At 48.8% G+C, this 24,869-nt stretch overlaps 1 protein-coding gene across 2 annotated transcripts in view; it reads right to left on the bottom strand.

The window, feature by feature from the left end:
* Positions 1 to 24,869, bottom strand: part of IL17RD (interleukin 17 receptor D) — a 61,814-nt gene that overhangs the window by 16,939 nt on the left and 20,006 nt on the right. Inside the window, exons 2-3 of one of the 2 annotated variants that reach the window (XM_036331839.1) lie at positions 5,659 to 5,716; positions 1,340 to 1,465 (exon numbers count right to left, since the gene is read on the bottom strand). In XM_036331839.1, the coding sequence (XP_036187732.1) occupies positions 1,340 to 1,465; positions 5,659 to 5,716 (184 nt within the window). Of the gene's footprint in view, positions 1 to 1,339; positions 1,466 to 2,244; positions 2,843 to 5,658; positions 5,717 to 24,869 lie in introns of those variants that run through there. The other variant, XM_036331840.1, reaches the window with a different exon arrangement.

The raw sequence follows: 24,869 nt of genomic DNA, 5'->3' as shown, positions 1-24,869 counted from the left end.
GACAAAACCTCACAGAAAGAGATAGGACTTGTCCAGGCCCCGCACCACTGCCCCCCGGCCAAATCATCATGCAGGTCAACTACAACCTTCTGCCACACTGTGCCACATTGGTTTCCTACCACCAACTCGCATCTCTTCCTTTCATCCTAAAGAGGGAGCCTGCAACTCATCAGGCCAACCCCTTAGCCATTTAGCCTTACATGGAGCGACCACTTCCCTTTTATCCACAGAGAATGTTTGTATCTTTAAATGTTAAGATAATGTTATTTTTGGAAACCCATTGGGTTCAGACCCAGCAGTACTGACATGGATAAGTGAGTCAGGCCCACCGGTCTGACTCATCCTTCCTCTCCCTGCACTCACCTCTCCTGCAATCTGGTTCTTCTGAGATCTATCCCATTCAGATTTTAAAATTCAGACTTTATTTTACTTTTCCCTTGGCCAGATTTTTTTGTTTTTAATACTAAGATTGGGTAGCAATGCCAAAGGACCAGGTTCTGATGATGATAACAATAGCCACAATTTTTTTTAATAACTCTCTCTAAAAAATGGACTGTATGTGTGTCTCAAATTATTACAACAAACCAAGGGGCAGTCATCTGCCCTTCACAGATGGGGAAGTTGGGGCTCAGTGAGGGCTGAAGGCTTCTTGTGATTCTGGGTTCAGACCCAGGCCAACTTCAAGAAATGGACCCTTCCAAGCCCCACATTCAACTACGCCATCCTCTCCTGTGTACCATCAATTCATGAACAAGGACAAGCAGCGAGGGCCTAACCTGAGTCTGGCCAGATAATGTGGGTTTGCTTTTCCTCTTCCTTTCTTTCAGTTTGGTTTCTCTGGCCCACACGGTTTAAATAAAAATTCAATTCGTTGCCAACATTTAAAAATTGTTGGTTTCATGGTTTCTCATGAAAACTGGGATTTTCCTGAAAACTCACAAAATGTGCCAAAGCTGGGCCTGCACACATCTGCGAGGCTAGAGACCATTAATGCCGGATGCCAAAGCCTTCACGTCCTTGGATGGGCCACCCATCCTCCCTCTGCGGCTGAGACACAGAGGCCAAGCAAGGCCTGTGCCATTTATCACTCACACACTAGCACGTTTCAAACCCACATCTCTCTCATCACAGCCAAGGGAACAAAAGAGGAGCCACAGGGCACAGCGTCGAGCCGTGAACATGCCCAGCATAAAAGTAGGAGGTGTGTCCGTGCCCAAGACAACCAGAGCTACTCTCATGTCAAGACCTGCCTGGCCCCCGGAGGCCGTGAGGTCTGGGCCCCTTGCCCTGGGCACTACCCACCCAGGCCACCTCGGTGGACTCCATTCTGACCACTTACCAAGGGCCCCTGGGGACCAAAGAATGGTGACGGCCACCTGCTCGTGGCAGGCGTACTGGCTGATGGTGATGTTCTGGGCATCGGCAATCACGTGCTTCCCCACTGGATTCAAGTATGTGGTACAGTCTAGAGAGAGTTGGGAGAATAAGAACAGTCATTTTTAAAAGTTTTTATTTCCAAGTTCATCTTCTCAAATTACATAAAGCATGTCTGCAGGTGGCCAAATCCATTCTGTGTGCCTCAGAAACCCAAATGCGAGATCAAAGGTTGACTGTTTGGAAAAGTATAAGGTGCTGCAGTGAGATTTATTTATAGCACCATCCCCACACTCACCCCACCCCTTGAATTAAATCCCAGGACAATGGTTAGAAGTATCCTTTGTGGGCTAGAGTTTGTTTGTGTGTGTGTGTGTGTGTGTGTGTGTGTGGCATCAACTTTTTTACTATTTTGAAATTTTACCCAAATCAATAATTATTTACATTCACTCAATCAGTTTTCAGCATTAAAGAGTTATTTGAAACAAAACAGTGACTGAATAATTGGGTTTGCTTGTTTTCAGAAGAAACCTCGAGGGCAAGGTATCTGAGGGAAAAGGAAATAAAATGAGGATGTGAATCCATGGGAGAGTGAAGACTTAACCAATTAGAAGCTGCAAAAGATGCTGACTGACTTAGTGATAGGCAAAGCACCTCCCCATGTTCACTAGCATCGGCAAAGGTGAAACTTGTGTTCCCACACACCAGGTGTCATCAAAGGCACCACAGCACCCACCAGACCCAGAGTCCATGCTGCTGAAAAACAAAAAACCCGACCCTTGGATTTTGTCTGAGGCCCTCGTTCATGCCACCTGTGAATGCAGCCATGACCGCGGGAGCAGCTGTGCCACCTGGTTTTGCTAAATATACCTTCAGAGTCTGCAAGATCCTAAAAGCTGCCAGCAGCTTCCAGCCAGACGGTGGGCTGGGACTTCTGAGAACAGCCGCAGGCCGTTCTGGCCACTCATTCGGGGAGAGCCACCAGCCATCCCTGGCGTCACCAAGTCATATTCTTATGCTGCTTCGTTTCTGTTCCCTTCTCGATGGTTAAGCTTGAAAGCCGTCTTTAGGATCTGCTGCAGCAGGTCAATCCCATCAACGCCACCCCTCTGAGGTCAGACCATTTTCCTTTGTCACAAAGCTTCTAAGAAGCTCGAAGAGTCTGGTGGTCCCCATCTCACCACCCCCCAAAACCAGACCGCACAATTGCGATATTCGGGACTAAAAATGTTCACTGGATATTTAAAGATTAAGAGACAATATCAGAAAGACATGAACATCACCCAGAACCTCCCACCACACAGAAGTAACTGCTAACCTCTAATGGGCAACCTCCTAAGCTCTGAACCTGCATGTGGTCTTCCTCCTTTTAAATTTTTCTTATTAAAGTACAACACGCTCACCAAAACACAGAGCTCTGTTTTACAGCTCCACCCTCCACACTGCTTTGTGTCCTGCTTTCTTGCCTGACCACATCAAGTGTCCTCCCATCTGCTTCAAAAACAGCCCTCCCACATTTCAATATTACTTCTTCTGAGAAGATGCTAATCATCGATAAAACTGAATTCTACTTCTGATGAACACTCGCTCTCAAAGCATTCAACATGTGTTCTCTGGGTGCAGGAGAGAATTTTACAATAGGGAAAAAAGTTAAACATGTGGTGCAATATCCTCATTACACAAATGAGGAAACTGCATCTAGAGAGGTCCGCTGGGTGGCACAGGATTCACCGCTGACCAGCCCAGGGCCAGGGCAGAAAGCAGCCTTGGATGCTCATGCAGGACTCCTGCCATTCCATCCTCAACACAGAGCTTATTACTCGAATGAGTTCTAAATCAGAAGTATTCAGCATGCAAAAATCCTGGCTGTGCCCAGCTTTCCAGTATAAGACACGGCAAGATCCCCTCACACCTGCAAAGTTCAAACATTTTCACTTATTGAGGTCAATAATGAAAGAGAAGCCTTTGACTTCAACAGCTTTAGGAAAAGATGGGTGAACAAGAGAAAGTCATGGTTGTTTTCTTTGTCCAACCCTAATGCCAAAATTAGCACTCTCCTGCTCTCTGTAAATACAATTATGCAAATAAAAAGCCTAAGAATTAAGAAAAATGTATTACAACCCACTCAAGCATTTCCCCCCTCAGAGCCTGAAGAAGAAAACTAGAAATGCAACGTGAAAGGAGGCAAGGAGACCAGTGACATTTGGTTATGATTTAATGGCAAGGTATTTTCTTTCTTTATAACATCAAATGGCAAAAGAACAGAAAAATAAGATTTTGTAGTTTAATACTTTTGGTGAAAACTTGGTAATTGGTTTTTAGCTATTTCAAACAGAACTAGCAACCAGTCAACTAAGCAATAACAGGAACTTTCTTATGGATGAGAAAAATATATTTCTCAATGGAAAACAATAAATGTACTTTACACAGCCTGGATCCAATTATTAGCAACTCTAATGTTTTGGATTTTGGTTACAAAAAAAATTATGCCCAAATGACATTTTGCCAAAATGCAACTGAACTTTAGATGTCTCAGGAGTCAATTCCAGTTGTGAATTAAATTCTAATTAAATGCTACAAAATCAGAAAGAAAATAAGAGATATGCACTGGCACATGGGCCAAATATCTAGTCCCATGAAGAAAACAATAAGATACTTTTAAGTTTCACAGGTACAGATCCTCTTTCACAAATCCCCCTATTAAATGAGAGATGCAAATACTTGTTTGCAGCTGACCGGAAAATTCTGAACTTTTGAATGTAATACAAGATCTGCCAGGACCAAGAACACTGACTAGAAATTAACTTTCTAACTCAAAGAAAGATCCCTTACACATGTCTTTACTTAGCTGAATTAAGTATCACGGACTTGCAAATCCTTCATTAGAATCACAACGTGTACCAAGAACATGCGCACACTGCGAACGTGAAATGACTGTTTCACCTGGAAGTCCTCACTGGTTAACTTAAAGACCCAGGTCAGCAACTGCGGGCATGCGTTCGACATACATACTTGTATCTCAAAATTGTTAGACTGTATACACCCCCTGGGAAGCCCCGCTCTAGTTGTGATCATTCCAGAGGCCCCGTGTGACCTTCACTCCTCACTTATTACATGGACTCTCATAACCCTCCCCCCGGAGATGAATCAAAGGGCAGGGGTCACTGAATACTAGTCAAGCTCCTTCTTGTCATTTTTACCTGTAAATTATGGCTCAGAAGGCTGAAATGCTCACAGTTGTATATAATTACCTTCGTGGGCATGAAAGCCCAAGAAGAGGCTATATCTGCTTAGTCAGAAAAAGCACCCCCACCTTGCCCTCAGGAAACACTTTGGCCAGAAAAAGTCACGTAGCCTTGAGAGAAGGGGCTAAAAAGTTGCTTGTGTTCCAACTCCAGTTGAAATAACTTCTAATATTAACAGATGTCAATTACCGAGTGCAGGCCAGCTACCAGCGAGCGGGTGCTTTGTTGAAGCCTCAGATGATGCTGAGGAACACCTTAGGCTGGTTTGCTTACTTTTGTACTTTACATGCATTAAACTACTGCACTCATATGCCAAAAAAAACCCCACAAAATTACACTAAGGAAGAAATTTTTTTAATTAATCTTTGTTTGATCATGAGAAAACTGATGCTTGGAGAAGTCCAATCGCCTGATTTGCTCAGTGGGGAACCAGGGTTGGAACCCAGGCCTAAGTCAGAGGCGGCAGCCAACCGAAGGCCCGTGCGCCAATCTGGAACAGACGCACTTGGCCCACTCTGTGTTTCTGAAAACTTTTAAATAAATGCCAGCATTAAAAAATGTTCATAAAAACATGCAAATCTCCCACTCTTCTTGGAAATCACTTCTGGCTATCCTCAGGGGGAATTCCTCAAGGCCACAGCGGCTGGCAGGAGGAGCCAGTGCCCTCTGAGGGGACAGTGCCATCTGTGCCACAGCCCCTACCACTCCCAGCATCCTGCACCGGGCAGCCCTGCTCACATGTCCCCTGCGGGACCCTACAGACAGCTGCCTTTGTTCTTAAGGACACGGCCACATCCTCAGGCAGTCGGGGGAAGCCTCCATACACAGCTTCTCCAAACACCACAGAGGACGCTTGAGCCGTCCCAAAGTCCTAAGTGGCTGAGTTGAGACTGAGCTGCTTTCGCTCTGCTGACAAACCTGAGCGGGTTCAAAAGATTCCTTAACCCCAGGCCCTGCAGGGTCCTTGATTAAGTGCAACCGTGTAAGCCTCAGATCACTCACAGGGCTCCATTCTTCAGAGGTCAAGCCAGTTACTTACTGTCATATCTGAAGGTGATGTTGTGCAGCCCACTGTTTCTGCTGGCCGGCCCCACTCCCTGCGGGAAAACAAGAAAACATGATGAGGAGGGAAGCCAATTTGCTTTTCCGGCACCGATCCCCATGGAGTCAAAACACACACATGACCACAGAGACCCGGGGTCATGCCCGTCCTTACTCTTTCCCAGCACCGGGCCCCTCTGGCTGCCCAACTCCCTCCGGCCCAGGAGATTCCGAACTGTGGGCCATGGGGACCATGAGCACTCACTTCCCCTAAGACAATAGGAGCAGGCTGTTCTCCGTTTGAGGCTTAAATCATAATTCATTAACAGTAAAACTGGGAGAGACATGAGTTGCCAGCTGGAGCCCTCCCAGTTGGTTATAAAGCACTGATTGGTTATAGAGTCACCTACCAGACACTCGTCCAAAAGCTCTATTAAGCCACGACAGATAGGCAATTCCTCAAGTCTAAGGAAACAGGTTTCTCATTCCAAGACCAGGAATGAGTGTGGGAACAAGCTGTTACTTTTAATGAGAAAATTCTTTTCTGCATCCATACCTTTGCTTGGAATATATAGGGTGGGTTATAAAAGAAAAAGAAAAAAGACTTTAAAAGGTCTAGCTAACTCTTGGTGATGTGGCTGTTGGCCATCTGCATTCTTAGCAGCAGGGATAACAACTCCACCAGACTTCCCACTTTAATTACAGCATCCGCAGGGGGAGCCCCGGAATCCTCCCGTCGCCCCGCCTCTCCCTAACCCACCACTTATCCACCACGGGAAAGAGGCGCTACAGCTCTGCCGACTCTGGCCTAACCGTTTCTGTAATGATCTGCAAATGTGCCACTCAGGCATTAACTACAGAATTCTCCCAAACATGTTAATGCTGAGATGCTAAGTGATGGGAAAATATTTTCACCACACAGCTGAAGTTTCCACTCCATGAGAGAGCTGTGGGGAAGACCATATGCTGGCAGCCCGGTATTTAATGGGCAATTGTTACACCAAGACACAAAGTGCAGAACACTTGTGGTGGAGCCCAGGGTCTCCGACCGCAGCCCCAGCACAGGCATATGCTACAGGCATGCTCACACCGCTTACCCCGAAGCCAGGCACGCCCACTGAAACTATATCCCTGAGCTCAGATAAACGTGGACCCTGGGAAAGCACAGCTGTGCAGAAAGGGACAGACGGACACACACACACACACACACACACACACAGTTCTAATTAAAATGAGGAGTGAGCAGTCACAGAAAATCTAAATCAACATGACGTACCAGCCCACGACCTCCTGGGGCTCCCCTTCTCCCTGTCACCCTCCTCCTCCAGCTTTCCTTTCCCATCCTCCCTTCCCCCACAAACACAAGATCCCAGAATTTCTCACCTAGAACACTTTGGAAAGTGCGGTTACCTTATTAAAAGCCTAAAATCTGCCATCGCTGCTTAGAGATGAGGCCAGTCTGTGCAACTGGAGGACACCCAACTCCCAGATGGCCAAGACCAGAGATCAGGAGACAGAACCAGGCAGGAGGTCAGGAGACAAAGCCTGCCACAGCCCTCAGTGATGCCCAAGAACGCAAACCACAGCCTTCTCCTCCCTTACATCCCGGACACGCTTCACTCACCATCTGTTAAGGGCTGGACACTATGCTAGGGCCAGTGGTGAGCAAAGCAGCCATTGTCCCTGCCCTCAGGAGCCAAGTAGCTCATTCTTCCAAAGACGAGTGACTGACGTGGATCGCATGCAGGGCAAACAGGCAAATCTTATCACCCAGCCCTCCAAGAGCTCTGTGTCGATGGCATGTAAGATACATGTAGCGGGGGAAAGAGCCATAAAGAAGCACAGTGTATGAAATACCACAGGCAGCGCCTCCGTAAGGATGAACCAAGAATAGGACCCATACCGGGAGCTTAGAAGAGGGAAGGAGAACTGAGCTAGAAAGGAGAGAAAAAGGCAGCATCATGGGAGGGAAACAAAAATGCAATTTGGGGCCCACAGTACATTCCTTAGTCCTTCATCCTCCAGCTGATACCAAAGGCAAACCACTTCAGTCCAGTGGGCCCAGTCTCCTCAACTGTTTTTTACAAAGAGGAGTTTGCATGGCACGGCTAGTGTGGCTCAGTGCTTGAGTGTTAATCCAGAAACCAAGAAATCATGGTTCAATTCCCAGTCGGGGCACATGCCTGGACTGTGGGCTCGATCCCCAGCAGCGGGGCGTGCAGGAGGCAGCTGATAGATGATGTTAATCTCTCATCGATGTTTCCATCTCTCTATCGCTCTCCCTTCCTCTCTCTTTAAAAACCAATAAAAACATTTTTTTTTTAAAAAAAGGACAGTTTGCATGACCTCCCCTGGGAGGGGGTGTAAGGAGGACCTTGTGAAGCCATGCAGAGAAAGCACTTTTCGAAAGGGGAACACATCTGTTTAACAGCCTGCTCCACGGTGCACAGGACTCTGGGGACCAGTCACCTTACTTGTAGGACTCGGTCAGCTTTTCATTCTTTTCTTGTCCCCCCTGTATTTCTATTGCAACATGGTTTTAACAGATCATTATTAGGCACTGGCAATGAGCAATGCATTGTGGGAAGGAGCCCAAGTGAGATGTGCTGTATCCTTCATTCGAGAACCTAAATCTCTCCAAATAAGTTCTCTGTGATGATGTGTGGAGCTGTTCCACGTGAACTGGCTGCATGTGGCATCCATTCACTACCCACTGAGCTTTCCACCTTGACCCTGATGGGCTGAGCACTTGGCCCTGAACTAGACTTGGGTCCTGCCTGACCTCAAGGGACTTTGGCCACCAGGGTGCTCTCCTCATGTGCAAATCTGCCCTCCTCCCTTTGCTCTCGGCCCACCACAGGCTCCCTGCCTCCTAAGCCATCCCTGACATGTTGCTCCTCTCTATCTTCTTCCGAACCCCTCTGGGCACAGCACTGCAGCTCAGCACATTCTCGGGCTCTTCCCTCTTCCCAGAATGCCCTTCCTGCCCCCCAAACCCCGCTCCCCCGTGGCTTCCCACCTCAGCCCAGCCGTTATCACACTGTGTTCCCGATCATCAGTCAGCCGGTATGCTCACTTGATGTGAGCACAGTAATTTCACTGCTGATGTAGATATAAAATGGTCATTCTAATTCCACAGGAAATCAGATGCCAAGAAGCCCTGTGGCCACCCAAGCCGGGTCGTGGAGTTTGGAAGCAAGGACACCACCGCAGGTACCAGTTCTTGCGTGTGCTGTGAAGACCATTCCCTCCCGCAAGTCACAGAGGGCCTGGCTTCTCAGGATATGCATCGGACGATAGTCCACCGGGCTGCCCTCAGCTCACCCCCAAAACTCGCTTGCACTGCTCCAGAGCCCTCGGAAGCCTGAGAAACGGTGCGCCTAGCCAGCCCAGAGAGCCCGGCTGCTGTCTGCACACTTTGAGGGACACAGAATTACAGCACCCCCAAACATGCCCACAGTGTAATCCCACATTGAACCTGTGTTACTTTACTCAGGGAAAAGAACTACGTTACTAATTTTAAGGATCCCGGGTTGAGGAGCTTATTCTGGATTACCCAGGCGGGCCCAGGTAATCACGAGGGTCCTCATAAAAGGGAGGCAGGAAGGTCCGAGTCAGAAGGAGATGTGATCATGGGAGCAGGAGGCAGAGACAGACAGACGATGACCTAAAGATGCTATGCGGCTGGCTCTGAAGATGGAGGAGGAAGGGCCAATAAGCCAAGGAAGGCCAGCAGCTGCAGGTGTGCGGGAAAAGGCAGGCACCTCGCCCCCAGGAGGAGCCAGCCCTGCAGCACCTGGGTTTCAGCCCCACAATGCTCCTTTTGGAATTCTGACTTCAAAACCTTTTTAAGAGGATGCGTGTGTGCTGTGTAAGCCACTGAAGGTGTGGGCATGTATTACAGCAGCAATTCAAAGCTAATACACATAGAATTTCAGCTGCCATATGAATGAAATGGATTTCGATGTCACACACGCCATGGCTGTCATTCTCCCCCTCCCGCCCACACCCACAAGCAAACCCATCACTTGTCACTGCACTCCCTCCCACCCCGGCTGCAGGCCGACATGAACACCGTCTGTCAGAGCTGCTGCCGAGACGGTGCCATCCTAGACACAGACTTCGGGGGCCAGAGGCTTGTCTGTGGCAGCAGAGTGGTGAAGAGTGGGCTTTGGGAGTTGCACAGATGTGTGTTCAAATCGGTGCGATTCTGCAGCGGCGTGACCCTGGGCGAGCTGCTGAACCTTCCTGGGCCTCCTTTCCCTGAGCTATGAAGTGTTTGGCTACAACTTCCTGGAAAGGGTTGGTATGGGGGCTATGAGTGATGACACATATCCAGCGCTCTGCACAGCATCTGACACATCTTGAAATGGTTATGTCTCCATTCCTGCGAAGATTCCTGCCCTCATAAACATTGTGAAAGTATCCCCAATCAGGGGATACACGAGGCAGCCGGGGGAATGCTCACAGGAAGTGGCATCTTCAGGGACGATCTGTCTCCAGCCTCCAGACCTTGGCGGTATTGTGGGAAAAGAGGCAGGCGGACAGGTGGCAGAAAGCACTAACTACCAAGCCAACCAATGTGTTCTGCTAATGGTCTTGGTGGGAACTGGGCGACACAGGGACTCCATCGCTGACAAGTGCTCAGAAGTGCTCAGATTGGGCCGGATAGGGAGAGACTGAAGGCAAAAGGCAAAGTGACCAGAACAGCTCCCTATGCCCACCGTCCCCCACTCCCCGCCCCCGTGCCTGCCCCACAGTCCCCGGCCTGGCACAGAGTCAGCCCTTGGTAAATATTAGTTTTCTGTCTGAATTAATGAATGCTTGATCGAGCCAGATAATGCGCACAGAGAACCCAGGAGTAGCAAGCTTGGTATGACAGGGTGATTTATGGGCTCAGAATCCAGGCCCACACTAAAAACACAGATAAGGCAACTTATAAAGCTGGTCAACAGCTTTGGAAGTTATTCTTCAGGAAACCATTCCAAGCTTTTAGCTACTACACCCGTTTTGATATTTAATAAGCTGACAATTACTAATACTTGTTTGTTGCCTGTTACTGAAAAACTATAAATGCCAGCGCTGTGGCCGCAGGGTGTCACAGCCTTAGTTCATTAACCACCCCTGTTTGCCGCACTCGCGGCCGTTTTTAATTTGCTCCAGTGGGAGCTAAAGAAGCAAGCCCCAGGTGCCTGGAGCTCTGCTACGAACACTACAGGAACGGGAACATAATGGAGAAAACATCTTTTACTCAGGAATGGGGGGCGGGGGGGATAACTCTTAAGTGCTCTAAAGGAATAAAACTCAAAAGGCAAAAACCTGCACCATGCTCCACCCATATGGCAGAAGCAAAGACCTGGACACAGACAGCCACGGGCGGGATCCCACGGAGGAGCCAGCAGCACCTCCAGGGGCCACCAGGCGGCCAATTTCCTGAGCGGCCCTTGCAGATGCTGGGCCATTAAGACCCCAGCTTCCCAGAGCTAGTTACCCACCCAGCTCCAAAACAGCTGAATTGCCATTTTGGAAAAGGTGCATTTTGAAAAGGACGGTGCTAGGTATAGCGCCCCCTATTCCAATGGAAGGCAGGCCAAACAGTGAGGCTTAACCAAGATGGCTGGCTCTCAAGCCAACTAAGGAACTTCCAGAAAGCTGGTAATGTTTTAGGGAACGGACTTCGGGTGAAAGGTATAGAAAGACATTAGGAAGAGCTGGAAAGGATGGGTTTTTCACAGGTACACTAAGTAACTAATGAAAACTACGGCCGGTTCTCTCTATTTTCCATAACAGTTTCCCCATCTTGGGTTTCCAGTGTGTCAAGAAGATTAAAAAGACAGACAGCTCTGTGAGGCTTAAAAAGAACAGCCTATGACCAGTGGACATGGGGAGGGCAAGAAGCAGACCATGGGGTTAATTTATTCCATGCAGGTTCAGATGGTTTCATAAACGAAGACAGATCCCACTTACTTTGGTTCAAACCTTTAACGTAAAAAAAAAAAAAAGTCAGGAAAGGCAGAGAAGCCCCAGGTGATGTAAGCCGAGGAGAATGCTGGCAAACCCAAAACACAAGGAAAATAAATCACAGAGCCAGCTTGCGCCTGGATCTATTCAAGATATTCGCTCCACATTCCGGGGAGCTGTTCTCTCTCACTCCCCATCTAGATGCAACCAGCTTCAGACACAAGGGTGCCAGCCAGCTGTCTGATTTGGGGAGGGGAGGTCTTGGATGTCTAGTGGGGAACACACAAGCTCTGGGGGAGTGCCGGTGGGTTCCCACCAGCAATTACCACGTCGGCCCCCAAAGACCCAGAGATCTTAAGCTAATTAGAGAGATTTGCTCAAGGAGGTAGGAAATCACTGCTCCACAGCATCGCCTGTGCACCAGACCAAAGCCGTAATCATGATTCATCTCTGACATGTTGCTAATCAGCACACACATGTTCCTAATTTCACGCTCCCCACAGGAAAGCTGAAGGGACAATTGTTTCTGAGCTCTAACATGGAGCCAACCGATGCCAAGTTACCATGTGTCCTGCTTATCAAACTGAGAGCTCCGGTCTTCAGCTGAGCTGCTCTCCCAAGCCCGCCCTCCTCCACCCCGCCCCCACCCACCCCTACCCCGCCAGGAAGCCCATTCACTGACGCTAAAGATGTGTTCAGGCTTTTAGGAGTTGTTTCTCAGAGAGCAACTTTGCTCTCTTTTATTTTTCAGTTGAGATCTGATTGACATATAACATTGTATAAGTTTAAGGCATGCAAAACTTGATACATGTGTATGTTACAATATGATAGCAACTCTTCCACATGGTGTTGGCCTAAATGGAATTTAATGTATTTTAAAATGCCCTCCCCTGCTCCAGGCTTTATGATTTTTGTATTGCTTTGCCATGGGAACATGCACATGAAGTTCAAGCAAGCAAGCGCACACACACACACACACACACACGCTGACTTTTCCCCTGTGTGTAAAAACAAAACAAAGCTCTGCAGTCTCCTTGGTTTTCACGGAGCAAAAGCCCAGTGCTTTGTCCAATTAGTCTGTTAAGGATCTGGGCTGTGCGTCCTCCTGTGGCTGATCCTCACAAACGGACAGGATTGTTCCACTCTCCCAATCCTCAAAACGTTAAAAGCAAGCCATAAAACATGCCTCTGGACGGAGAGCCAGACCTTTCCCCTCCGCTGCACACGCCACGCCCATCCCACGCAAATGAGAACCGCATGTCAGAGAGCTGGCATCTAAAGGTAACAGGCAGCCATCTGCAGTTTCAAACGCACACAGACAACTCACGGACGGATTAGCCGGCTTTTCTGTAAATACTGGGTGGGAAGAGAACAAACAGCCATCCCAACACCCACCCTCCCGGGGAAAACAGCTCCCTGCTCCTCTCCCTTAGCCGCAGAAGGTCGTCACAAAGACTTCACTCCAGAGGGCAAAACAGTGATTAACAATGGAGGAAAACTTAAAGCTATAAGCATGCTTGTTATGCCTAAGCTCAGAGGAAATGTCCGGATCACAACAAAATTACTAATAAAGAGCCTTAGGACCACACAGAGCGCGGGCTGGATTGTGCCGACTTCAAATACCGGTTCCGAGGCCCCGGGACGGAGTCTCCAGATACTGTATCACATCTGGAATTCTGCTTCTACAGCACAAACGCCTGCAGACATGGGGGATTGTGATGTTGCCATGGGGACCCAGCCTCCTCCAGCCAGGCAGGTCCCCAGCGCGCCCCACACATGTGCTTCCTTCAAGGTGGATTTCACGTATTTTGAAATTATGGAAGTCCGCCCTTTTAGGTTTTAGTGCTAATCGGAACATCACAGGCTACGCTAGAAAGCGAGGCGACCCCTTCTGTCAGCCTATTATTTCTGTCCACATGGTGGTCCTGTACAGAAAGGCCTCCTTAAAATAACAGTGGGAAGCAGCAAGTCAACATTAGGCCCCTTTTCAAAAGTTATTTGTGGCTCACCCCCCTTCCTCTAGGAAGGAGACAGGCTTCAAGGATCCTTTTTAAACTCTCTTGTTCCCCGGCTGCAGAAATCCAAGTGAATCCACCTGTGCACAAAGCGTCCCCCACTGCCCGGCGGCGGGAGGGACCCCGGTGCAGGCCCTCGGTCCGGAAATGAACCCCCGATGTCATCCCAACAGGGGTACAGCCAAGGCAGGGGGTGTGCACTTTTAATTGTTGATGACCCTGTTGTTGTGAAGGGGAAAGGGTTCCTAGAACCCATAGTTGAGCCCTGTGAGATATTCCTTATCCAATTTCCCCAGCAACGTCCCTTACACAATTGGGGGGCATTCCCAGAGCACCCCGAGGCCATCAGGGGCTTCACAGGCCCCAGTCCAAAGCCACTTTTGGACATGAAGCATCCAGAGACCCCTCTTAGTAACGAGGGGGTGCGTGTGGGCTCTCCTAGGCTGCAATCCCTCCAACAGACTCTTCCAGGTGCGAATTCAGATACACACATCTGCAACGTAACTCCCCTCAGGTGCTGGCAGGTGCCCCCATCACTCGTCATCCTGCCAGAGTCCTACCTCCCTGAGACCCCGGCTCGAGCAAAATAGTGATGAAGACCCTCATCACTTTCCCCCGGAGCATTCTCCACCGGTTCTGACTCAACTGTTCCCAGCCCAAGCAACAGCGACCCTTCCACTACGGACCTGCCTATCTGCAAGCTGTGTCCTTTCCCAGGAGAGAACTGGCCCAGGCAGAGATTAAGTGACAGTCACCAAGCCCCTTGGGCCCCTGGAGAAGGCTCAGGCCTCAGGTTGTCAGCCCTGCCCTGGCTCAGTATGATCTTCTGCTTGAGCCATTTCTATCTAGTCTCTTAGGTACCACATCCCAAAATGTCCCTCTGCGATCCAGCCGGATTTGTGCATGTGTATCTACGTGTGTGCACAGCCACACAGAAGAAAGAAAGAAAAAAGAAAAAGCACCAGGAAGGCAGAGCTCCAGCTCCAGGTGTTAACACTTAGCGCATCCTGCCCAGCCCCCTCCAGCTTCAGGCTGGCCGCCTGGGAGCCGGACGCAGCAATTAGGCCCTTCCCGGGCCGGGTGCCTTTGTCCCTTCACTAACATCATTAGTGTCTGACTTCCTGTGCACAACGGGGCCCCCCGGGGGGCAATCGCCGGCTGACCGGGGCAAGGCATTAGACTTCCTTTGTCAAAGACCCTCTAATGTTAACAAGCATGTGAACAAGCCTCTCCTCCCCACCCCCCCTCACCACCTCACCTCTCCTCCAGCCCACCACACACTCAGGGGCAATTCTCAACAGTCTTGGTTTTCCCAGACTCGTGGGAATCCGAGTTACTGGAGAAAACTATCAAGAATCCGACTTAACTTCCCAGTCATTCCCCCACCAGCCTAAGCCACTCCCACGTACTGAGGGCGGCTGGTTACCAAGGCCACGTCGCCTGTCCAGCATTCATGAGGGTGAAAATAAACACAGGCGGAGGTGCTCAGACAACACAGTCCCGGGCTGTGGGACACCCAGCGCCCATGAGCACTGGGGTCCCCTTCACACGTGCGCATGGGCCGCAGCGCAAGATGGAAGGGTGTGCTGAGGCCTGGGGCTATCCCGAGACCTCTACACTGATCAGCTGAGAGTGGGAGCTGCAGTATATGCAACCCTGTCACCACTCCTGTCAGCAGGGCTGTCCCCACCAGGGTCACACTCACTGAAATCCTCTCATTCACCCTGCATCCCTCCCAACAGAGGGTCTCGGCTAGCTGTTCATTTGGGGACACAGGTTCTTTTGAGAGTTTGGTGAGAGCTGGGCACCACGCGAGTTTGCACAGTATCTCAGGAGGCTTCGGGGCCCGTGAAACCCATCCAGGCCCCTCGCCCGGGTCTGCCTTGTCAATAGCTGGGCAGCTTCACAGCAGGTTTGTAGAAAGACGTGGAGAGTGGGTTAGTGATCCGAGGGAAACCCTGGCAATTAAAAACAAAATTCAAACAAATGGCGGAGCGAGGTGGTTGGGAGTAAAATCTGTTTTAAATAAAAACTCTAGATTAATGACTCAACCGTAATCCTTTATAGGTCGTATTTGTTACAACTCAGTAATGAACATTTTGTTCAAGATGTTGGGGCTCATGAGGGTTACAAAGCAGCTATATAAAAGGCAACTACTTCTGCTGTTAAGCACATGAATCCATTAAGAGGCAGGCTATCACTTTTCAGATCACAGGTGACAAATGTCATGCCTGCAGTCGGTTTCACTGAATCACGTTAAAAAATAAACAATGTGGCTAATTCTTATTCCTTTGTTCCCATCCTAGAATGGAAACGAACACAGAGTACCCAGAAGACGAGAGAACAGCTGCTCTTCCCACTCCTGTTCCATACCCTCTCTGCAGGCGACGGTGTTCGTGGTCCATACACAAAGCTGGGTTGGGTTTTGGATGCACTGTAAAAACATCTGCCTGCCCAAGAGCCACTACGGGATCATCGAAAACTCCAATTTTCCAAATGAATAGGCCTCGGCTTTGACTTGTCCAGAATTCCAAAACCCAGTTCCAGCTTCACAAATAAAATGTTGGTAGACAGAGAAAGGACATCATCGCTTGTCACGATGCCAAGTCCCCCACAAGTTTATTTTGATGAACCTCACAAGTTTCAAAGGGAAAATCATCTCACTATTGGTTCTGATTTTTACCGTTTGCCAAACCGGTTTTAAAATAGCAGACAATCGGAAGGATCTATCCCAGCACTAATGATCCCTGCACCTTCAGGTCTCCCACTCCTCGGATGGAAGCCAGCAGTCTGCCCTTAAACCACAAGCAATAAATCTAGAAGACTCTATTTTTCCTAATTTCCCAATGATACCACGTGGAATTCTCATTAAAGCACACACATGCAAACACACACACAATGACATACCAATTAAATCACTGTGTGATTCAGGCCAGGAAATAATTGTGTTTGCCAAGAAGCATTCAGGCCCTAACCGGTTTGGCTCAGTGGATAGAGCGTCGGCCTGCGGACTCAAGGGTTCCAGGTTCGATTCTGGTCAAGGGCATATATCTTGGTTGCGGGCACATCCCCAGTGGGGAGTGTGCAGGAGGCAGCTAGCTGATCGATATTTCTCTCTCATCGATGTTTCCAATTCTCTATCCCTCTCCCTTCCTCTTTGTTAAAAAAAAAAAGAAGCATTCAGCTTTGTTTTCATTTCCTTGGACAGCTACAATGTCATTCTGAGGAGGGAAAATAATGATATAAAAATGAAGTGTCGCCGTCTTGGTCCATGTCAGATTTAGGTAAGTGTTCCCGTGAGTGGAGGCGGCGGTGCGGAGTTCCCGAGAAGGAAGGCCCCGCACCCCCTCTCCGGGCCTCCTGGCATGATTGGTGGGGAGAGGTAAATGAGAAGGTACTGAGAGGACCTCAGTGAGTGTGACCTGGTGGGGACGGTACGGCCGAGGCAGACACGGCAAACGGAACAGCAGCAGGAGCACACTTCCTCCCTGACTAAATGGCCTCAGTGGGTTACTGTTCCTCTTCAATGGGGCTGAGGCAAGTTAATGCCACTCACAACCTTCTATGCCAGGCAACAGGCAGAAATCAATGCACCTGACCCCTTCATACGCTTCCCATGGAGATGTGTTCACAAAAATCAAAGCAATATGATAGAAATAAATTAGAAGCCTGTAACATATATACATATGAGAGGGAGAGAGAGATAGAAACATCAATGATGAGAGAGAATCATTGATAGACTGCCTCCTGCACACCCCTCACTGGGGATCGAGCCCGCAAACCTGGGACCCTTCAGTCCACAGGCCGACTCTCTATCCACTGAGCCAAACCAGCTAGGGTGAAGCCTGTAACTTTTTTAAAAATGTTTTATTGATCCTAGAGATAGAGAAAGGGAAAGGGAGGGAGGAGGAGGGAGGGAAGGAAAGAAACATTGATGAGAGAGAAACATCAATTATTTGCCTCCTGTAAACCCGAAACCTGACCAGGAATCAAACCTTTCCGTGCACAAGACGACACTCAACTAACTGAGCCACACTGGCCAGGGCAGCCTGTAACCTTTTGTCATGAAGTCAGGGTGAAACAGAGACTTACCAGAAAAGATCAAAAGCATTAAGAATTTTAAAATAATAAAACAAGAGAGTCCACAGGTTCTGGTTAAAATGATTTCAAACTAAGACTGAGGAGCTGGGTGGACGTGGGGCCAGGTGGTCAGACCAGCAGCAACGATTGTGGGGCACAGATCTGTGCACTCACAGGTCCCTGAGGAGGAGACACCCCAGACAAGCCTGGCTGACCCAGGGCATGGTGGCAGGGGGCTGGGAGATGTACCACGAAGAGGGCTTTTTAAATTTTTTTATACATATAACACATTTAAGGCAAAGGAAAGACAAGGGGTGATCGTGGAGATGGTGGCCTTGGGTGGGGTAAAGACAATTCATTCCGATTCCATGAAGGCAACCCGTGTGGTACAAATGAAGCTCAGGTGGGGGATGAGATGGTGGGAAGAGGAGGGTCCCGTCGGCTGCCGCGTCCTTGGTTAAGTGTGTGGTGACATCATCATCTAAGGTCAAGAGGAAGAGAGGGAGAACTGCCCATGTGAATAGAGAGGAACGAATGTGAAATCTTCAGGTCAAAAAGCAAATTTATAGAGAGGGGTCTTGGGAAATTTATCCATCGTTTATTCATGAAAAGCCGCAGCTAATGCCCCAGAATGTAACCACGGATGTCTCAAAGAAATACGCTTTCCACTGGGAAGGCCATTTCGCAAGATGGAGAGTGAAGCCTCCTCCAGGAGTTTGCAATTCATTTTGGAAAACAAAGCTGAAAAGACATAAAATTAGAGGCCATAACATGATACCTTATAGAACAAATGAATGTGCTAAGTTATGCAACTGAGTTCCGGGTGAAACAGGATTTCAGAGTAGGGAGAGAAGGGGCTGTAAACACAGGAAGGCTGCTCAGGGACGTGTCCTCACCGAAGAGGCAGGTCTCTGGCTGGACCCCAGGGCGTGTCCAGTATTCAGGTGGGGAGGGGAGACCATGTTAGATGCAAACTCACCGAGCACCTGGGACAACTACACCACCCACATGGTAAACATTCAATAAACGGCTGCTACTCCTTGGGATGACGCGGAGCCCTCCTTGTTAGCCAGAGCAGACACGTCCGGCAACCCCATCCCTTACATGTTAAACACCATGCCTGGCCTGGAAGCGTGGCCTCTGTTTTGTGCACGGTGCATCTTGGAGGCAGACAAGACCTGAACACAGTGGTCTCACAGATGTGGGCACGAGCCTGACCTGGCAGGCAGGAGTTCAGGGGAAGGGTCTCTGACCCAGGCCAAGGCAGCAATGGGTCAGGCTGAGAAAGGAGAAAAGAAAGAGGCAATAAGACAGCAGCTTCAAAGGATGAGCCAAAAGGACCAGAGAGTTGAATCAAAGGGATGAGTTGGCCCCCAGGGCCTGCGGACTGGAGGTGCCACTGATACAACAGGAAACACTGGCACTGGGGTCTCACTGCACACAACCTCTTGTTTTGAAGACAGGCCTGACTCCTGCCCCGAGTACAGATGGGAGGCGTTCAGGAAAGAGAAAGGGGCGTCCTGATCACCCTCCACCTGCAATTTCTATCCATCTTCCCTTCATGACAAAAAAATGTCAACAACGTTCGGTATTAGTGCCCCAGAGGCCCAGGGTGGGCGTCTGCATCAGTATCTCTGATCTCCGCCGTCACTCCTGCACACCTTGACTTTCCTGTCTACGCCTGGGGTAAACCAGCGCCATGCTCTCAGGTAGAGCTCCCAAATACTAAAGAGAGAAAGGAGACTCAGAAACAAGGGTCCTTTGTTAGCTTTTACCAACTTTTCATCAAAATCCCTAAAGGTCAGAATCACTAAATATAAGCTTTAACTCTGACATGGGCACAAAGGACAGATACTGTAGGATTCCTCTTATATGAGTTACCTTGTGTCATCAAGTTCAGAGACAGACAGTGGAATAAAGGGGGTGGGAAGGGGTTAGGGGTTGGGGGTTAGGGGCAGGGAGAATGGGAGTTAGGGTTTGAGTACAGGGATTCCGTTTAGGAAGATAGAAGTCCTGGAGATGGATGGTGGTGACGGTTGCACGACAATGTGAAATGTACTTATGCTGCTGGACTAAACACTTAAAAGGAGTTAAAATGGTAAATTTTATGTATATTTTACCACAATTTAAGAAAAAAAGATTTTGAGCAGAAAAATAACAGTAATAAAACAGTGTTGTTGCCACGTTTGCAGAAGAATCAGGAAGGTGGACAAGTGGAGCTCAGGAGGCCAGAGGTGCATCACAGGTGTCCAGATGTGAGGTGAGAAGGTGGCAAAGGTGGAAAGGTGATGAAAGGGCTTGTGTGAGGGGCATTTTTAAGGAAAAACGGCAGGACGTCGTGACGAATGTGATGCAGAAGTGAGGGTGAATATTCAGAAGTAACTTGAGGGCTCCTCTTTTGGCATCCTGGGCGATTAGTGATTTTACAATAAAGAGAACACTGGGGATGGAGAATCTTTTCTTCTTTAAGGGGGAGGTGGAACAAACTGTGAAGATGAGGTGACTGCAGGGTATCTTCTAACACTGTTTTTTGAAACGTGGATTAGAAGGCAGGAAGGCATGTATGATGTCATACTGCAGAACCTTAAGGACAGATGGGCTAATTAATAGGAGTAAAAAATCACAAAGGACCAGGAACTGGGCTTTGTGAGACTTACCCGCAGTTAGGGCACGTGAGGAGGGAAAGAACATAGAAAAAGTGAGATTGGCAAAACAGCAGGGGAAGCAGAAAAGGACATTAATTAGGCAAAAGAGAAGGAAATAAAGTTAAAATAAAGAATATCAAATAGGTTACATGTAAAAGAAATGTCAAGGAGGATGTTTTCAACATGAAAACCACCTTTCTGATTACATGGATCCCTGAGCAAACACTTACCCTGATGGATCGTGTAGAACACAGAACAACTCCTCCACATAAATTCCCCAGGCCTTGGCTGTGGTTCACACTCATCCCTGGTTTCCCGTAAAAGCAGGAAGCGTATTATTAAGAACCGTCCACATAAAATCTTTTCATAGGTTTGGAAACGCAGAAAACAAGCAACACTGGCACTGGAAAAGGCCCTGGGAAGACCGCGGTTCACCAACTGGGTTCAGTGTGCACGCACTGCACTAGCATTCGGAGGAGAGGCTACCCGCGCCACTCAAGACCCTGCCAACTCCCAGGTCATGGAAGAGAACACAGGACCCCAAGTCACAGTGCTCCCCAATTTCTGCTCAGGGCTTTACAGTTTGAGCCACCGTCAAATTAGCAAAACCTTTTTGCCATTTCTGAAAGAATGCTATCTATAGAATGTAGGGGCAAGCAAGGTTGAACTAATCACTAGTTCTAAATCAGGTCCATATATATACTGGAGGCCTGGTGCACAAAATTCGTGCACTGGGGGCGGGGAGGAGGGTGTCCCTCAGCCCAGCCTGAACCCTCTCCAATCTGGGATCCCTCAAGGGCTGTCCGACTGCCCGTGTAGGCCCGATCCCACAGGACTCTCACAATCCAGGACTGCTGGCTCCCAACCGCTCGCCTGCCTACCTGCCTGACTGCCCCTAACTGCTTCTGCCTGCCAGCCTGATCACCCCCTAACAACTCCCCTGCCAGCCTGATCGACACCTAACTGCTCCTCTGCCAGCCCGATCGCCCCAACTGCCCTCCCCTGCAGGCCTGGTCACCCCCAACTGCCCTCCCCTGATGGCCCGGTTGCCCTCAACTGCCCTCCCCTGCTGGCCTGGTCACCCTCAACTGCCCTCCCCTGCAGGCCTGGTCACCCCAACTGCCCTCCCCTGCCACCCTGGTCACCCCTAACTGCCCTCCCCTGATGGCCTGTTTGCCTGCAACTTCCCTCTTTCCCCTGCAGGCCTGGTTGCCCTCGACTGCCCTCCCCTGAAGGCCTGGTTGCCCCTAACTGTCCTCCCCTGCTGGCCTGATTGCCCACAACTGCCCTCCCCTGCAGGCCATCTTGTGGCCACATGAGGGCGGCCATCTTGTGTTGGAATGATGGTCAATTTGCATATTACCTCTTTAATATACAGTGGGGCCTTGACTTACGAGTTTAATTCGTTCCATGATGGAGCTTGTAACTCAAATTACTCATATGTCAAATCATAAAGTGAACGAGTGAGACACGTGATGCTGGGCTAATGTTGTGGCGTTCACTGTGACGTTCGCTGCACCAACTAGCGGTGGGGTATCTGAAGCTGGCTCATAACCCGAATTTTAGCTCGCAACTCAAAGCAAAAAAATGGCTGAGAGACGGCTCGTATCTCGAAAAACTCGTTAGTTGGGGCACTCGTAAGTCAAGACCCCACTGTATAGGATGCACTAGAGGCCTGGTGCACGAAATTCATGCACTGGGGGAGGGGGGTCCCCCCCTCAGCCCGGCCTGAGTCCTCTCACAGTCCAGGACCCCCCAGGGGGATGTCTGCCTGCCAGCTTAGGCCCACTCCCCAGAGAGCAGGCCTAAGCCAGCAGTCAGACATCCCTCTCGCAGTCTGGGACCCCTTGTTCCTTACCGCTCGCCTGCTCGCTGCTCCTTAGTGCTGCTGCAAAGGCAGGAGAGGCTCCCACCACTGCTGCTGCACTCGCTAGCCATGAGCCTGGCTTCTGGATGAGCAGCATTCCCCTGTGGGAGCACACTGACCACCAGGGGGCAGCTCCTGCACTGAGCGTCTGCTCCCTGGTGGTCAGTGTCCATCATAGCAACTGGTTGTTCTGCTGGTTGTTCCACTGGTCCATCAATTTGCTTATTAGGCTTTTTATTTTTTAAATTTTTTTTTTATATTTTATTGATTTTTTACAGAGAGGAAGGGAGAGAGATAGAGAGTCAGAAACATCGATGAGAGAGAAACATCGATGAGCTGCCTCCTGCACATCTCCCACTGGGAATGTGCCCGCAACACAGGTACATGCCCTTGACCGGAATCGAACCTGGGACCTTTCAGTCCTCAGGCCGATGCTCTATCCACTGAGCCAAACCGGTTTCGGCTGCTTATTAGGCTTTTAATATAGGGTGTGTGTGTGTGTGTGTGTGTGTGTGTGTGTGTATCCATATACCCCTAACTAACTGGTTTAATAGCCAGCATTTAGAATAACCAACAATTTCTCAGAACTCAAAGAAAAATAAAAGTTCAAAAAAATAAGCTAGAACATTATTGGTAGGACTCAAAGTTATCAAGTTAAATTTCAATTCAGACAAATCTTTTTTTGTCCAAAGCTCTTAAAAATTGTACATTTGCCCTGACTGTTTGGCTCAGTGGATAGAGCATCAGCCTGCAGACTAGGGAGTCCCAGGTTCGCGTGCCTTGGTTGCGGGCACATACCCAGTAGGGAGTGTGCAGGAGGCAGCTAATCAATGTTTCTAACTCTCTATCCCTCTCCCTTCCTCTCTGTAAAAAATCAATAAAATATATTTTTTTAAAAAAATTGTACATTTTTCCACAAGGCACAAATACAAACATTAATTTTCACACCATCACGTTTCGGATATTACTCAACACTTGTGGGCATCTGACAGATGCACCCCCACAGCACTGACAGGCTGGTGGGTCCATTGTGGCTTTGTAGCCAACAACCTTCTTCCCCAAAAAGTAGGGGAATAAACAAAGCTGAAATGTGATCATCTCTGAAATGTGATTCATCTCTAAGAGGAGGCCTACAGGAATATTACACCTCTTGAGTTTATTTCCAGACACCCAGAGCAGCTCTAGAGAAAGGCATATTCCAGGAAGCAGTACCCACTACATTGGTTAAATGCGTATTGCTAATGAACATTTATTGGGTAGTAACAGAGCTATGGCCCCCATAACTTAACCACACTGCACTCATGTCTTCCTAAAGGTACAACTTCCATTCAGAAACATCGTTTCTAAGGGCATAAAAAAAGAACTTCTGCCATCACCGGTTTAAAAAGAACCACATCCTCACAGAAGTTTCCCAACGTAGGAAATGCCTCTTTATCTCATCTTTAAAAGTTTGATGCTCTTTTGAAATTGCCTCCATAACAGAAGAACTCCATGCCAACATACTAGTAGGCTGATCAATGAAGGATTCACCTCATTTTCTTAGCAACAATAAGCTTCCAGTAGGTTTGCCTCTAGACAGACACTATCTGATAAGAGCTATACGGATTCCACTGCAGGCCTTTGGGCTCAGATCTGGAACATCCTAGCCGGACTGTGTCTACTAAGAGGGCCTGGTAGCAAGAGCAGAACAGACAGGCCAGGGCTGTGAGCACCCTCTCCAACACTTGCAGCCGGGAAAGCAGGAAGAGTAGTTTCTAAAGGGACACTTGCAGCCCCCTCTCCTCCCTTCCCCGCCCCCACCAAAACAACCATAAACTTTTAGCACCTCTCAAAGGCTTCAAGAGAGGCATAAAGGAGAACGTGTGGGCCTAGCCAAGGACCTTCGAATCAGTGCGATTTCTTTCTTTACAGTTTTATTAAAATATGCAAGCACAGTACTTATAAACAAAGGAGTCATTTCAGTTTTTGCTTGGAAAAATGGGAGCCAATACATTCCTTCTGGGAATTCGGGGTAAGAGCTTTACGAAAACAGTGTCCAGATGTGCTCAGAAATTCAGTCTGTTCTTTCTTTTGGGGAGGAGACGAGGGAGAAACAAAGGGTGGGAGAGACATTTTATTAAAATTTGGGAAGGTTATTGGTTTTTCTTGGCTCCCACGCTAACCCTGCCCTCTGCTGACAAACCACAGGGAGCACGTGAGGGACCCTCTGGGCATCTCGGTGCAGGGGCAGGGCCTGGTGACCTCAGGGCTGCCCGCCTGAGCCTCTGGACTCCTCTAACTTCCAGAACATCCTGAGTGGTGACAAGATGAGGGGGGAGCCTCTGAAAGCCAGATTCTCAAGTAAGATGCAAGCCTTTGTGCATTAAAACAACTACACTTGAGACAAACCTTCCTTTTTTTAAAAAAAAAAATTTCTTTTTTAACTGAAATGTTTTGCCAACATCACATCCAAGTCTTAACCAGGAAGCTTTGCTGAGATTTGAAGCTTCCTCAACCCGGAGATTTAATTCCCAGAGTCCTTTTATGAAGTGCTCTTCCTTTTCAGAAGGGCTGATGCTGGCTCCAGGTACTGACGGTAAATGAATGTTTCAAACTGAGCATAAATAAGGGAGACAGAGAGGCAGGCATATATTATGAATAA

Source organism: Myotis myotis, unplaced genomic scaffold (assembly GCF_014108235.1).
Source record: "Myotis myotis isolate mMyoMyo1 unplaced genomic scaffold, mMyoMyo1.p scaffold_m19_p_13, whole genome shotgun sequence".
Lineage (NCBI taxonomy): Eukaryota > Metazoa > Chordata > Mammalia > Chiroptera > Vespertilionidae > Myotis > Myotis myotis.
This window is presented reverse-complemented; position numbering and strand designations above follow the sequence as displayed.